General features: G+C 42.8%; 1 protein-coding gene across 1 annotated transcript in view; it reads right to left on the bottom strand.

Annotated features, from left to right (window-relative positions):
• Positions 1-14,346: 14,346 nt before the first annotated feature.
• Positions 14,347-17,423, bottom strand: part of LOC109903621 (poliovirus receptor) — a 78,692-nt gene continuing 75,615 nt past the window's right edge. The window contains exon 10 of the mRNA XM_020500444.2: positions 14,347-17,281. Within this exon, the coding sequence (XP_020356033.1) occupies positions 17,051-17,281 (231 nt within the window). The 3' untranslated portion in view covers positions 14,347-17,050. The remainder of the gene's footprint in view (positions 17,282-17,423) is intronic.

Raw genomic sequence — 17,423 nt, forward strand, 5'->3', positions numbered from 1 at the left:
GCGCTTTGAGATGTGAGAATAAGGGCTGCATATGGTACTGTTCAGGGTGAAGTGGCTGATCAGTATGAGAAGATCACACAGAAGACGAGAGGATGAGGAGGAAGAGAAATATGCTCTGGCCAGCCCACCCACATGAGACTGACAGTGCAGTAGAATGATGCTCAGTTTTGGAGACGAGTGCCACAACTTAACACAGAAACTACTGCTACTACTATTACTGAGCACGACAACACTACCAGTGCCATACTACTACCGTTAAGATCAACACCAGTACTACTACTACTACTACTGCCACTACTACTATACTACTAATACTACTACCAGTGCTACTATTACTACTACTATTACCAGTACTACTACTATGACTACTACTACTGCTGCTACAGCTAATGTTATCAATTCATGTCAAGGGGCTTTATTGGCATGGGAAACATGTTCTCTCTCTATGTTCTTGTGTGCTTGCAGCAACTACTGCGACTACTATTACTGAACACTACAACACTACCAGTGCCATACCACTACTGTTAAGATCAACACCAGTACTACAACTACTACTACTACCACCACATATACCCCTTAAATTACTATTAGACATTGTCATTTTGATATCTTGGGGAGCACAAAATTATCAGGAATCTTTCTATGCAAATGACACAGGATATCTAAAGTGAAAATCAGTCATAACCTCAGTCTTTGAGCTAAAAATATGACATCATCAACAGTCTATCTCAATGATGTCATCTAATTCAGCCATTAGTGCACTAGACTTCTGCATTTAGCAACAAACTACATTCTTTCCTTGCTTTGTAATAAGATAAGTAGAAACCAGGCCCCAGGCTAAGATATTAAGCAGTAGATGTATATTGTAGTATATTATATTGCTTTTGGGAAAAGGGAAAGGGGGATACCTAGTCCTGAAGGCATGCCAAGCTGAGATTGCTTCCAACATAGAAAGTCAGGAACATTTTCAATAGTTTCTCAATCTATGGTGAGTTATTCAGGGGATTTGGTGTTTATTGTCCAGTATCTTGGTCTTTCCTGTCACACCCTGACCATAGTTTGCTTTGTATGTTTCTATGTTTTGGTTGGTCAGGGTGTGATCTGAGTGGGCATTCTATGTTGGATGTCTTGTTTGTCTATTTCTATGTCTGGCCTGATATGGTTCTCAATCAGAGGCAGGTGTTAGTCATTGTCTCTGATTGGGAACCATATTTAGGTAGCCTGGGTTTCACTGTGTGTTTGTGGGTGATTGTTCCTGTCTCTGTGTTTTGCACCAGATAGGGCTGTTTTTGGTTTTCCACGTTTATTGGTTTTTGTTAGTTTATTCATGTCTAGTGTCTTTATTAAAAAACATGAATAACCACCACGCTGCGTTTTGGTCCGCCTCTACTTCACCTAAAGAAAGCCGTTACATTTCCCATATTTATTTGGAGGCCAAGTTGTCTGCTGTTTTCCTGTAGTCGATCTGTTTTATGTTGCATTTGCTTGTGACTTTCAGAGACCAGAGCCAGGTCTTCTGCAAAACCAGGTCCTCCAGTTGAGTGAATGGGCTCCAATGGGTCCCTTTTTTTTTGGTGGGCTGTGGTTCTCTCCATGGTCCAGTTGGTGGCTATTAGAAAGAGCAGAAGGGAGGCCTCCCGAGGGGCTCAGCTATCTAAGGCACTGCATCGCAGTGTTGTGGCGTCACTACAGCCTGGGGTTCCATCCAGCTCTGACCGGGAGTTCCATAGGGCGGCGCACAATTGACTCAGCATCGTCTGGGTTAGGGGAGGGTTTGGCTGGGGGGGCTTTACTTGGCTTATCGCACTGCTTTTGGCGGGCTGGATGCCTGCAGGCTGACTTCGGGTCGTCAGTTGAACAGTGTTGCCTCCAACACACGGGTTAATAAGCGTGGTTTGGCAGGTCATGTTTCGGAGGGCACATAACTCGACCTTCGCCTCTCCAAAGCCCGTTGGTGTGACGGGGTAAGGTTGGACTCAGGTGCAGAGAAGAGACCAGACGAGGAATCAGTGGTTAAGGATAAACATAATACTTTACTGAGATACCATAGCCGCGGGATCACAGTACACTTAAAAAAACAAACTCACTAAGTCTCAGTCAGGAACGGAACGCACGCCGTAAACAACTCCAGCTTCTGCAAAGAGCGACAGAAAACACACCTTTTAACAGGGACACAATCGTGAAATAAGACACACCCAAGTTCAATAATAGTCTCTAGGACGGTCTCTGCCGCCCTCTGGTGCCAGCAGAAACCATGACAGTTGGGGAGTTGCAGTGATGAGACAAGATCGAAACTGGGGGAGAAAAAGGGGTTAAAAATAAAAGCAGAAGGGATAGTAAGCAGCTTTGGCGTACTCTAGTTTTGATGTGAAGTGAGTCTAAACGTTTTCTGTTGGAGATGACCTGGCCAGTGAGCCCTTCATACATACTCCTGATCAGATTCACAGATTCACATATTTTTGAGGCACGCCATAGTGTCATAGTTCCATAGACTATTTCTGTCTAGATTATCGAAAGCTTTTTCGAGGTCTACAATGTTGATGTGAAATGGTGTCTGTCGTTCAGTGCACTACGGGGCGGTAGTCGTTTAGCTCAGTTACCTTAGCTTTCTTGGGAACAGGAACAATGGTGGCCCTCTTGAAGCATGTGGGAACAGCAGACTGGGATAAGGATTGATTGAATATGTATGTAAAAACACCAGCCAGCTGGTCTGCGCATGCTCTGAGGACACGGCTGGGGATGCCGTCTGGGCCTGCAGCAGGTGTTGGTAGCGGGCCGTGTCAGTGACACTGTATTGTCCTCAAAGAGAGCAAAGAAGTTGTGTAGTCTGTCTGGGAGCAAGACATCCTGGTCCGCGACAGGGCTGGTTTTCTTTTTGTAATCCGTGATTGACTGTAGACCCTGCCACATACCTCTTGTGTCTGAGCCGTTGAATTGCGACTCTACTTTGTCTCTATACTGACACTAAGCTTGTTTGATTGCCTTGCGGAGGGAATAGCTACACTGTTTGTGAAAACAACATTAAATTCTCTGTCAACAGCTCTGGTTGTCACGCCCTGATCTGTTTCACCTGTTCCTGTGATTGTCACCACCCTCTTCAGGTGTCGTATATTTTCCCCAGTGTATTTATCCCTGTGTTTCCTGTCTCTCTGTGCCAGTTCATCTTGTATGTTAGTCAAGTCAACCAGCGTGTTTCTCCCCTACTCCTTTTGGTAGTCTTCCCGGTTTTGACCCCTGCCTGACTCTGGACTACTTTCCCACCTGCCTTATCATCCCGCCTGCCCTGACCTTGATTCTGCCTGCCCTTCGGTACCTTTTGGACTCTGAACTGCTCTTGACCCTTTTGGCTGTCCACGACCATTCTCTTGACAGAAGTATCTACAGCATAACACAATCATCCAAACCGGAAAAATGTAGCCTACATCTGTCCTAGTGCTAACTGAGGAAAGATTGAGGTATCGCTGCCAACTACAATATGAATTAGCTAATAGAAATGACTATTTATAATATCACGGGTGTGCTCACCATTGATCAAAATAATTGAGTAAAACACTCTCTAGAAATCAAAAGTAATCCAATGATGGGTAGTTTCTTCGCGCTGCCAGGATTTCTTCTCTCACAGAAACCAAAGATAATAAGAGGAGACAAGATGAGCTTGATCTGATCTGTTTATAGCATGTTCAAAGTAGGGTGTCATCTACCATCGTTCACATCCCACCATTCATTTCTGCAAGACCTAAAAAATGAGTGAACCCTTACTCACCTCATTATGTTATAGCATCTTTGGTCCAACAGATGATTACGTGAAACCCAAAATGCATTGTATGGCAACAAACAATTCCACAGCTGGAATTAGCTTAGCTCATAATCAGTACAACCTTCAAAAAAGTATTTTAAACACATAATATGTGCCCATTACAATCTATGCAAGAATCGGAATGCATGATTTGTCATCCTAATTGAAACCGTGAATAAAACAATAAATATATCAATAATTACCACACAAAACACTTCTGACAGTGATTTATTGATACAAGTGGCGAGTGCCGGCAATCAATCACGTAACCTCTCACTCCCACTCTGAGCCATTCAGTGTTGTTGTTCATGTATGTAGCTAGTGAGCTAAGCTGTAGCATTAGCAATGTCTTTCAAAAGGAGACAACTCACAGATGTGGAAATTCAAGAGATTTTTTAAAATTCTGACTATGAGTCTGAGTATGAAAGTCAGGAATCAGGTTCTGACAGTGAGGAGCTGCCCCCCAACCTTGTAGCCATTGAGAACCCTGAATCTGAGGATCCCAAGACAATTCCACAGTCTGCCTGTCCATTGCTTTAGTTGATTTAAAAATGTCCGCCATCTAATAAAAGAGCATCACTGTCTCTTTAAGGCCCAGTTGGCAGCATCAGCCAATCGCCGAGGGTCTCCTGTGATGAGGGTCATCCTTGCCAACTACCTTGATGGAGAGGAGAAAGGCAGGATGTGTGAGAATGAGAGAGACCAGGGAGCCGGTGATGAATGATGGAGTTAGAAAGAGAGAGAGAGATTAGGAGGGAGAGAGAGATAAATATAGATAAGAAAGGACAAGTGGGATGCAGCTGGAAAGTGTGACAGCTAACAGCTATGGTCTCCCCCTGCCACTCCCTCTCTCCTCGATCCATCTCCCCCCTCTCCATTATCTTACACTCTCTTGAAAGCCTCCCCTGCCTCCATGGCAATGTTGCATAACACTCACCATGAGGAGTGACAGAGACACCAGGAGATAGTGTTCTCACTGTATAATAGAGCTAGAACTATACTGTACGTTTTGAATATCTAGTGTCTTATAAACCCATTATAAGCCCTTTCAGGGTATCTGAAAGATGCAATACCATGAAATAACAAATACATAATTTTTTTAAATTCAACCTTTATTCAGAATAAATTCTTATTTTACAATGACGGCCTACCCCGGACAATCCCACCCCTAACAGCGCTGAGCCAATTGTGCGCCACCCTATAGGACTCCTGATCACAGCCGGTTGTGATAGAGCCCGGGATTGAACCAGGGTCTGTAGTGATGCCTCTAGCACTGAGATGCAGTGCCTTAGACCACTGCGCCAGTCAGGATCATGTACTAGAACCTCAATAAAAAGGTACAGTAGAAAGTACCACAAAAACACCAAAGCAGTCTTCCGATTCTGTAGTTGGGGAAAAAATCATCAACTTGGTATTTTTTACAAGGATATCAAAATCACACTCTCCTGTCTCTCCTGCTCTAAAAAGTATGTATTTTATGCGCTCAGGGACACGCTTCGTGAAGACATGGGACGACCTTCCTCAGGAAGACACCCATCTGTCAATGTGGAGCTCCATTGGAGCGAGCAGCGGCGTGTTATTGGGTCAAAACCTTGAGATGAACCATGGCTCCCTGAGCTAATGGGGAAGAAACACTAGCTGTACTTGGAAAACAATGCCTGGAGATTTGTCTTGTGTAAGGGCGTTATCAGGGTATTGATAGTGTGTGTCTAACTGTCTGTCTGTCTCCTGTGTGAAGTAGGTCTCCCTACTATGGGGTGTGATTCTTGTTTATAAGAGACGGTACTGTGTCTGCCTGTATCAGTCTACAGTCTTTCAGACTTGTCTTTCTTCAACATATCTATCTCTCATTTTTGTGCCATCCCTGTTATGCTTCGCCCCTTTTTTTGTCAAGTATATCCACACACGGGGTTTGACTTCCTCTGTTGCGAGTTTGTCATTCCATCCCTGATGATGGCCCTATCTATTTTGATTGTGGTGACATTTGTCACACTGTGGTTCGCAAAATGCTTTGTGCTCTGACCCATCAAAAGCTTCTGGAATCTTCCTGCCACCGACCGAATCAAGAACGCCAATATCTGTAGTCACGACCCAATCTCCTGCCACGATCAAGGATTAACCTTCCACCATCGTTTGGGAAACTGTTTTAGAGGCAATACTGAACTTTTGCCTTTGGGGATGCTCTAGAGCTTAAAGGGGTCCTCTAAATGGAAGGGGTCCTCTAAATTGTCCTCATTGGAGAGAAAACGGCACACGTCGCTCCACCCATGCTTAAGGATTTGTGTGTTTTCATGAGATAAGACATGGATTATGCATATAAACCACACAGCAAACCTTCAAGCCAAAATGTGCCAACAATTAACTTCCATAGTGTATCTTTAACACATAGCACTACCGAGGACTGTACTTTGCATGTTTCACTGTAGCTCGATGGATCCAGCTTAAGCAGAGACATGGGTGACAAGCACCAGTCAATCACCCTGACAACCCAGCTCAGCCTGCAGAGCCGCACTATCAATCTATTACTCCCATCCCAGATAAGACAAGCTCTAATTACAACAGGATACGCATTTGTACCCTCTGGCACTTCATTTTAAAACCCTATCTAAAATGTTTTCCCCTCACAGAATGAATTTAACAGTAGAGGAACCAAGAGCCGTGGTGCAAATCACACTATATGACAGGACCTTTAATGGGAAAACACCTCTGCCATACCTTTCAGAATTGTGCTACTTTGCGATTTCTGTGGTAATGTTACGTTCACACGTTCATTGTTATTGTCTGATTTCTGTGGTAATGTTACGTTCACACGTTCATTGTTATTGTCTGATTTCTGTGGTAATGTTACGTTCACACGTTCATTGTTATTGTCTGATTTCTGTGGTAATGTTACGTTCACACGATCATTGTTATTGTCTGATTTCTGTGGTAATGTTACGTTCACACGTTCATTGTTATTGTCGGATTTCTGTGGTAATGTTACGTTCACACGATCATTGTTATTGTCTGATTTCTGTGGTAATGTTACGTTCACACGTTCATTGATATTGTCTGATTTCTGTGGTAATGTTACGTTCACACGTTCATTGTTATTGTCTGATTTCTGTGGTAATATTATGTTCACACGATCATTGTTATTGTCTGATTTCTGTGCTCATCACTCTTTCCTCCCTTCTCATCCCCTCTCTCCTTTCTCCAACCTATGAATGAAACGGAGTGAGTGGGATAAAGAAAAGAGATAGATGGTGAGTTTCCTTTTAGCATCAACATGTAATTCCCTCTCTTTTGCCATTGCTTCTATAAATACACCTCTGTCTCACCCCCACCCCCACCCCCATCACTCAATCCCGCCATGTACTGGGATCCATCCTTCCATGTACTGGGAAGGGGCGAGGGATGGCGGTTGCTTGGCAACCACACCCTGTCTTGCGGGGTCACGTGACGTGGGTTTTACTGGCACTGAATTCAGGGTTAGTAACACTGGTACACAAAGCTCGGCAAAGTTGCAGGCAGCAGGCACCACATCAGAAACACACACACGGATACGAACAAGAAGATAGTCTCCTCACATCCATTTACCACGGGGTGACAAAGAAGTGTCTTGTCAACGATTGTAAACTATTACTGTAGACTGAATGTTAGATGCAACATTCCATAACTATTGCTTAAACCCTTACAATTGAAAATGGAAGGAAATGGATGCCGAGGGAAATAGGGACGTCATTCTGGATGACAGAAAATGATTGATGAGCAGCAGAGCTGATACAGTGCCTTGCGAAAGTATTCGGCCCCCTTGAACTTTGCGACCTTTTGCCACATTTCAGGCTTCAAACATAAAGATATAAAACTTCTTCACAACAGTATCTCTGACCTGCCTGGTGTGTTCCTTGTTCTTCATAATGCTCTCTGCGCTTTTAAGGACCTCTGAGACTATCACAGTGTAGGTGCATTTATATGGAGACTTGATTACACACAGGTGGATTGTATTTATCATCATTAGTCATTTAGGTCAACATTGGATCATTCAGAGATCCTCACTGAACTTCTGGAGAGAGTTTTCTGCACTGAAAGTAAAGGGGCTGAATAATTTTGCATGCCCAATTTTTCAGTTTTTGATTTGTTAAAAAAGTTTGAAATATCCAATAAATGTCGTTCCACTTCATGATTGTGTCCCACAAATACCGTTTTATATCTTTATGTTTGAAGCCTGAAATGTGGCAAAAGGTCGCAAAGTTCAAGGGGGCCGAATACTTTTGCAAGGCACTGTATGTAGACGAGCAAGGAGCGGGAAGAAGTGTTTGGTGGAAGAATAGTTTGGTGGAGTGGTTCGCATGTAGGTCGCAAGTGGGTTTGTGGGAATAGCTTTCGTCACACTATCCAGCATCTCTCCTCTCTCTCTCGCTCTCTCTTCTCTCTCCACCTGGGATATTGTCACCACAGAATAGGTTACTCAAAGAAGAGTGGCATTTTACCAGAGAAGTGTCATTTGGTACGTTCAATGCGATGTTAAGGCATGAGGCCCAGTCCCCGGTGAGCTCAGCTCAGTCGGCTAGATGGACCAACGAGGAGGTGAACGATCACACCTCTGAGCATTCACCTTCACAGGCTGAAATCAGGCCCACCGCTCCCATTGGAGGTGAGTCAGAGCCACCAAGCGCTCTGATTGGATGTTATGGGCCAGCCTGTTGCTGGGCTGTGTCCATTGGGGATCGCAATCGCCGTTTCTGCCCCACATTGGGCACCAGGGAATTAATGGAAAGAGGAACTGGTGGGCAAGAGAGGGAGAGACAGACACCTGGTTCAATTAAGAGAGAGAGAGAGAGAGAGAGAGAGAGAGAGAGAGAGAGAGAGAGAGAGAGAGAGAGAATCCTGGGATTGTGTTAGGCAGTTAAAATGGCTGATTTAGGTGAGAGACCCAAGGGGCTCAGCAGGTAGTTAGCACTGATCAAGTATCAGTTGTGTTAATTTGCTCATAATTAGTACAACTGGGTCCACAAAATAAGTGCCCTTTGATATTTTAAGTAGAAATTGTGCACCAATATTGAATATACCCTTTGAAATAGACCACATAAAGAATTCCATAAATCTGGGAGAGACAGAGACAGAGAGGCAGAGAAAGAGAGAGCGAGAGAGAGAGACAGACAGAGAGAGAGAGAGGGGGGGGGGGGGGGGGGCGAGTGAAGCCCCTTAGTTCCCACTGCACAAGCAATATACAAATGTCAAGGTAACTCTGATTTAATGCCAGTAGTTAATCCCTTGAGATGGTGGGCCAGTCTCAGCTCTACTCCCCACAGAACACAGTGTACCAATACTGCAATAACACATTGCAGACATTTGTTTTTCTGCAAGAAACTACTATTTGGGGGCTCATCTGGATTTGAACCCTGGACCTCTCATAGCTCAGTATGCTGTGAATCGCCAGAATGATTCTTAAGAGTGTTTGACAGTCTTGAAATAAAAGCTTTTCGGCCTTGTATGACCTTCAGTTGTTTCCATACAGACATTTTCATTTACAGAATGAGGTATGAAGATGAACCAGTCACCACCCTCTTAATGGTTAACGGTTTACATGCGCCCAACATTGTGCTGATCACTGCAACTTACTGCTCCCTCTGGTGACCTGTCTGGGTAACACGTTTCTCCTCTGATCTGGAATTCAGTATAATGGCAAAGTCATTATAAGTCATTATAAGATGACATGTATTTGTAAAAAAATACAAAATCATTTAAAAAGTTGTATTTATTAAAAGGATGGTGGAGCAAAAGTACTTATGTATACGGTGCATTTGGAAAGTATTCAGACCCCTTGACTTTTCCCACATTTTGTTACATTACAGCCTTATTTTAAAATGGATTAAATTGTTTATTCCCCTCATCAATCTACACACAATACCCAATAATGACAAAGCAAATTTATTAAAAGTATAAAAGGATAACATTTACATAAGCATTCAGACCCATTACTCAGTACTTTGTTGAACCACCTTTGGGGATTACAGCCTCGAGCCTTCTTGGGTAGGACGCTACAAGCTTGGCACACCTGTATTTGGGGAGTTTCTCCCATTCTGCAACATCTCCACAGCATGCTTCACCGTAGGGATGGTGCCAGGTTTCCTCCAGACGCGACGCTTGGCATTCAGGCCTGAGATGGGAGAACCTTCCAGAAGGACAACCATCTCCACAGAGGAACTCTAGAGCTCTGTCAGAGTGACCATTGGGTTCTTGGTCACCTCCCTGATCAAGGATCTCTGTACCCAAGAAGTCTCGAGATCAAGGCCCTGACCAAGGAAGTGTTTTGGTGGTTCCAAACTTCTTCCATTTAAGAATGATGGAGGCCACTGTGTTCTTGGGGACCTTCAATGCTGCAGAAATGTTTTGGTTACCCTTCCCCAGATCTGTGCCTCCACACAATCCTGCCTCGGCGCTCTACGGACAATTATTTCGACCTCATGGCTTGGTTTTTGCTCAGATATGCACTGTCAACTGTGGGACCTTATATAGACAGGTGTGTGCCTTTCCAAATCATGTCCAATCAATTGAATTTACTACACGTGTACTCCAATCAAGTTGTAGAAACATCTCAAGGATGATCAATGGAAACAGGATGCACCTGAATTCAATTTCGAGTCTCATAGCAAAGGGTCTGAATACTTATGTAAATGAGGTGTTTTTATTTTTTTAAGCCTGTTATCGCTTTGTCATTATGGGGTATTGTGTGTAGATGAGGGAAAAAAATGTGAAATACATTTCAGAATAAGGCTGTAACGTAACAAAAATCTGAAAAAGTCAAGGGGTCTGAATACTTTCCGTACCTTGAGAGCTATGGACAAGGAAAGACAGCAATCTTTGTTTTAGTTAAATGAACCACTGCCACAAATAGCTAATATTGCAATTTCCATACCAAAAACAATCAATCATTGTCTCCCGTTTAGCATTTTTTTAAATGTCATGCCCAAATATGTTAACGAAGAGTTTATTTGGTGTCACAAACAAGAGCGATTTGACTGAAAAACATTTACAGTGAGAATATGAAATGAATAACATTTTGCCCCCATATATCACTTCAACATACCAGACAAACCATTTCAGACAGTGTTTCTAATTACTAAATCAATGCATTATTTTATATATAATGTGTGAAGTTTAATGAAAGGTGGATGTTAAGGTAAAAGGAAGACCAGGCACAACTAAGATCTGGAATAGCAGAAAGCTAAAGCCCAAAGCAAAGCATTTTTTTTTTAATCTGCAGGAATAAGTTTGATCGTAGTTGGCAACTTTGTTGTCAACTTGTTGACCTGTGGATCAGAGAAGGAAGAAGCGTTATTTGACTCATGGCCTACTTACTGATATATCCACTGGTAGTACTTGGGAGAATATATTTAATCTCCATCACTAAGCGCTCTAACCATAATTGGTGGTGCTTTGATGTCAGACACTTTCTTCTTCATCTCCACCACAAGGGATATGATGTAGCATTAGCTGCCTATTGGTTCCCTTCTCATTCAAATCTACAATCTGTGATATGTATAGCTGTTATCCATTATTTTAATGAATTACCCTTTGATTGTCAAATATAATTTGTACATTTTAAAAACATGTTGTTTTTACCTTTATTTAACTAGGCAAGAGAAATCCTTATTTTCAATGATGGCCTAGGAACAGTGGGTTAACTGCCTTGTTCAGGTGAAGAACAACAGATTTTGTACCTTGTCAGCTCGGGGATTCGATCATGCAACCTTTGGGTTACTAGTCCAACACTCTAACCACTAGGCTACGCTGCCTCATGAGCTTAGCACAGCTGTCTTCTATCAAGTCCCAAACATGTAAGGTGGTTTTACTCCATTGTAAACAGCCTTTCTAAACCATTTCTAGCTTTAAAGTAGGTTTACAATTATTATGAGGATGTCATGGACTCTCAGTTCTTGCAGCAAGAGCGGCCGTCTATGAATTTGCAGATGCGTTGGAGTGGTTACATTTCCCCAGCCTCAACCCTCACCTGGTCGACCAAAACAAGGCTGACGGGCTGCTGTTTTGCTGAAAAAACTCATCCCAGACTGCACCTTTAACGCTGACTAATCTGTTTAAAGGCCATCGGGTAGAAGTTTGTTACTGGTTCTTTGTTTTACCCGACCACCCCCCTGCAGGAATGACTGTGATTGATGTGTTTATGCGTTCCAACACGTGTACGCATGCCTGCCTCAGCAGCTCAAAAATGACAACAATTTCCACAAGCAGCATGCCTAGCGATGCCTAATACTTTTACCGGCTAAATCCTCCTGAATTTGTCTGTGCTTGAGCCTCCAGAGGATCTGTTCGCACACGTAACCCTCAGATATACTGTAATTTGCCATGGCGAGAGTCAAATAAACTGTGACGGTGGCTGCCGCTTTGAATCGTGCACTGGGGGCTGATATTTTGGACATTGTACTAGCTGAAAATGATCACATTTCATCAGATTACTGAAAGCGGAAATATATTGAACAGATATAGATAACAGATATTGAATATAAATGCAATATGTGAAGTGTTGCTGGCATGTTTCATGAGATAAAATAAAAGTTTGCAGAAATGTCCCCATACGCACAAAAAGCTTATTTTTCTAAAATGTTGTGCACAAATTTGTTTACATGCCTGTTAGGGAGCATATCTCCTTTGCCAAGATAGTCCATCCACTTTACAGGTGTGGCATATCAACAAGCTGATTAAACAGCACGATTAGTCCACCTTATGCTGTGGACAATAAAAGGCCACTCTAACATGTGCAGTTGTCTCACACAAAACAATGCCGCAGACGTCTCAAGTTTTGAGGGAGCAATTGACATGCTGACTACAGGAATGTCCACCAGAGCTGTTGCCAGAGAACTGAATGTTCATTTCTCTACCACGTGTTTGATACCATTCCACTGAATCCGCTCCAGCCATTACCACGAGCCCGTTCTCCCCAATTAATGGTGCCACCAACCTCCTGTGGTATCCTCAGTCATGATAGCATTGATTAACTGGTGTCAGCAGACTAATTAAACTCTTCGTCAAAACCAGGAGTAATTTAGGCAAGACAGGGAATCAAATTTTGAAAGTCGTGAGCGGTTTCATTAATGAGCTAAAGATGAAAGGAGCTTACAAAATGTTCTCTGTGGTGCTGATCCAAGTGTGAACCAGCAGAGGACGCCATCTTCCATTCTCCATCTGTCCCTCTTTCACTTTCTACCTCTTATTTAACCTTTATTTCACCAGGAAAAGCCCATTGTATGTAGTTCTGTCCTTGAGCTGTTCTTGTCTAATGATGTTCTGTATTATGTCATTCTGTTTCATGTTTTGTGTTGGACCCCAGGAAGAGTAGCTGCTGCTAGTAACATTTAATCATCTTCCATCACAATCCATTCAAGCATGTTATTTTCCTTTACTTGAGCTAATTACTCTTAACACGGGGCAATCTCTGCACTCCGAATGCATCTCGTCAGATGCGCAGGCTTTAGATGTATATCACTGATGATAGATCTCAGGCTAGGCTATATCACTTGGGTGCTGGACATAGAGTGGAAACAGGCACATACATGTCCAGGGCAACGAATGGCAATCAGTGTAAGTTACCATTGGACATTATAGTGCCACAGGATGTGATACTGTCAATAGCACATGTTAAGTTGGTGGTTGAAGATATCCCTCCAGAGGTGTGGGGGCTGTGCTTTGGCAAAGTGGTTGGGGTTATATCCTGCCTGTTTGGCAATGTCCGGGGGTATCGTCGGATAGGGCCACAGGGTCTCCCGACCCCTCCTGTCTCAGCCTGCAGTAGTTTGTGTCTGTGGGCTAGGGTCAGTCTGTTATATCTGGGGTATTTCTCCTGTCTTATCCGGTGTCCTGTGTGCATTTAAGTATGCTCTCTAATTCTCTCGCTCATTCTCTCTCTAAGGACCTGAGCCCTAGGACCATGCCTCAGAACTACCTGGCCTGATGACTCCTTGCTGTCCCCAGTCCACCTGGCTGTCCTGCTGCTCCTGTTTCAGCTGTTCTGCCTGCGGCTATGGAACCCTGACCTATTCACCGGACGTGCTACCTGTCCCAGACCTGCTCTTTTCAACTCTCTAGTGACAGCAGGAGCGGTAGAGATACTCCGAATGATCGACTATGAAAAGCCAACTGACATTCCCTCCTGAGGTGCTGACCTGTTGCACCCTCGACAACCACTGTGATTATTATTATTTGACCCTGCTGGTCATTTATGAACATTTGAACATCTTGGCCATGTTCCATTATAATCTTCACCCGGCACAGCCAGAAGAGGACTGGCCACCCCCTCATAGCCTGGTTTCTTCCTAGGTTCTGTCTTTTCTAGGGAGTTTTTCCTAGCCACCGTGCTTCTACACCTGCATTGCTTGCTGTTTGGGGTTTTAGGCTGGGTTTAATTACAGCACTTTGTGACATCAGCTGATGTAAGAAGGGCTTTATAAATACATTTGATTGATTGATGTTGGTTGGTCATTTAGGAGCCTTAAAGAACTCAAGCCTGGAGGTCATTGTGACTCATAAGTTGAAGAGAATACAGCGAGAAGTTCAGGGCCTTTAGTTTACATTTTATTGAACAAGACAATGATCCGTAAAACATATAACACGTTTCCCAAAAAGCATCAGAAAAAAAAATTCAGTTAAAGGGAAAGAAAGAAAAGAGAAGAAAAATAAATAAATCACAATATCAAGTGTTTGGCTTTCCACAATCAGAGGTTACCCCATGTTTCTTTTTAATCTCGTCTTTATTTTCTAAGAGAAACAAATGTGTAAATGAACAAGCTAAAAATAAAGTAAAGAAGGCACGTCTGGCTTGGTGATGAAAAAAAAGCAACAACGAATGTGAGATAACCAAACAAGCAGGGAAGGAAAAAGACCGGATTCAGATGAGTGTTATCGCTAACATTCACGGTTTGTATTTTTGGCATCAAACCTATTGGGGAGGAGGCTAATTTATTGGCAAACACACACAGCATCTCCTGCTGCCGCGAGAAGTAGTTAGCAGATGCCTTGAGCATAAAACAACAGAACTAAACTAAACAGACTGCTGACTCATTGGTCTTTGATAATAACAAACCCAGGGGCCCCAATGATTGTCTTTTTTAAGCTCAATATATCAACACATCTTCAATTTTGAGTCTTTTTCTTTATAGGCAATACACAAAACAGTATAATATATTTGATGACAATATGAAATACATAAAATACACTAAAAAAAATGAAATAAATGGAATCACAGTTTATAAAACCAAACAATGAACAATTAATTTCCCTTTGAACTCTGACCTGTGTAAGGGCTATAAAATACAGATGTGATTGTCTGATACTGCAGCACTTTATGCGAGCCCGCCGCCCACAGCCATATGTTTTCAAAATGGCAGCGTGACTCTTTTTGCACAGAGAAGAAGTTGAGCTACCCATAGTTCCATGCAGCATGCAGACATTCCCTTCAAAAGAAACCATAGATACCAAATCACCACCAAAAGCCAATGACAGTTGCTTTCAAAGTGATTGTCACATCAAAAAACTATAATATTTAAGTAATGTACTGACTGTGATGGAGTATAGAACAGGGGGTAGGCAGTTACTGTGATCCATTTCTCCATGTGTCCGTATATCTGTCTGTCTACCCCGTCCGTCTACGTTTAACCATCTATTTTTCTATATCTGTCTATCAATCATTAGTGTCTATAGCATCTATTTATTTACATACATATCTACATTAGTACATGTGCTTTTTGTTCATGTTTCTGTCTTTCTTTGTGTCTTTTTATTTAACAAGTTAATGTACTTTAGTACAGGCTTGCTTCTCTCGGTGTCTGTCGAGGTGACACTGACAGATCAACGCCTTCGTGGAATTTTGCGACTCAAGCTCTTTGGAACACGCAGAACCAATGATTTGTTCCCATTACTCAGCAAGAGTTCGACTCAACTTTCTGTTTATTGCACCCTGCAGTAAGCACTCTGTGGAAAGAACGTAGTCGTATGCTGACTGACTTATGTATCAGCCAAAAGATATCTCAAGTCGTGCTGTGCGCGCCTTCTGTACGGCCTAAACCACCCCGCTGCTCTACATCGATGTGTTGTGCTTGAAGTAGACGATACAATGGAGGACTGCAAAGACATCGACAACATTGAAAAAGTATAAAGCCTGGTGTCTGCAAGTAGCCTTGGGAAAAGTGAGCCAACTGTTTTGAAACGAGCCACGATCATGCCATGCAGAGTTATAAGGACTAAAATCCACAAAACCGTTTTTATATTCATTGACTGACAACTTCAATACCCGTTAAAGTAAAATGTACACTTTTTTTTCTTTCAATTTCACACGGAAACTGACACCCCTATACATAGAGGCTCTGCAACCACCTACACGAGTTATTTTTTGTGCACACATTTAACCGGCAATATATTAAGCATCAATATAATATTATTTACAGTGTTCATTGATAATTTGGTTCACCTTGACATCGTTGACCAACATGACACGGTCTCACATAATTGTTCATCAATGATGTTTTGCACATTTGTGTTTCAGTACATAAAAGGCTTTAGGAATAAGACTAAAATATAAAATATTAAAATACATATTTTGCTATGTGTAAAATATACAGCATATATTAGAGAGCATATTAACCACTTCATCTACGTAAAATGGTACTAATGGCAGTATTCTCCAATACAGGCCGTTTATTTTGACACTCTGAAAATACAATCCTTATAATTTGAACTTAATTTGACTTAAATGTAAGCAGTAATCTTTCCTGTGGGGGGGGGGGGGGGGGGGGATTACGAGCGCATTGATAATTGTGTGTGCATTGTGTGCTTTGCTGTAAACCAAGATGTCACATTTCGTTACCCTAATAATGCAGTATTACCAGCTCTTGCAATTTAGACTGAACCCAAAACGTGAGTCATGTTGCAATGTTATAAAACAGTGACAACCTCATTTTGTTCATACTGCCATAAAATGGCATTTTGGTCTGAGGATGCTTACTGGACGGTGTAACATTGCAACTTTCAAACAACCAGTTTCGGGTGATATTTTCTGGTGATATTTTTGAATGATGTTTCCAGTGATATTACCTTGCCCGAATCACAACAGTAGGAAACACTGCATTTAGGATTTGACCACATCGGGAGGCTGGAGTTGTGCCGATCTTTCCAGAGCCTTGCTCGGACTCTGTGCTGTTCAATGTAACCGAGTAGAGGCACGGTGTTGTTGTGTCATTGTGGAGACCTAAACGTCACCTGCTAAACATACATGGCTGCCGACACAAAGCTTTCTCCGCGGGCCACAGCGGCCGACGGCGGCTGGTCGACATGGTGATCGTCCGCGTCAGAGTACGGCGGCAGGGCTTCGTCATTTAGCGTGTCGTCGACATCGGCATACTGTATCGAGTCCTCCAGGACAGCAGGGCCGCCGCCATTAGCAGCCCCACCGCCAACGGTGTTATCATCGTCATCGTCGCACGCATCCAGATCCTGTAACATCAACAGATCCTCGGTTGAACCAGCAACAACAACTCTCAAGATGTGATATGGTAGGCAAAATCCACTCCTGGACCATGCATTGCTCAATAGTTTCACAATAGGTTACATTTTTTGTAAATAGTCAAGCTGTTGA

The sequence above is a fragment of the Oncorhynchus kisutch genome, linkage group LG14, assembly GCF_002021735.2.
Source record: "Oncorhynchus kisutch isolate 150728-3 linkage group LG14, Okis_V2, whole genome shotgun sequence".
Lineage (NCBI taxonomy): Eukaryota > Metazoa > Chordata > Actinopteri > Salmoniformes > Salmonidae > Oncorhynchus > Oncorhynchus kisutch.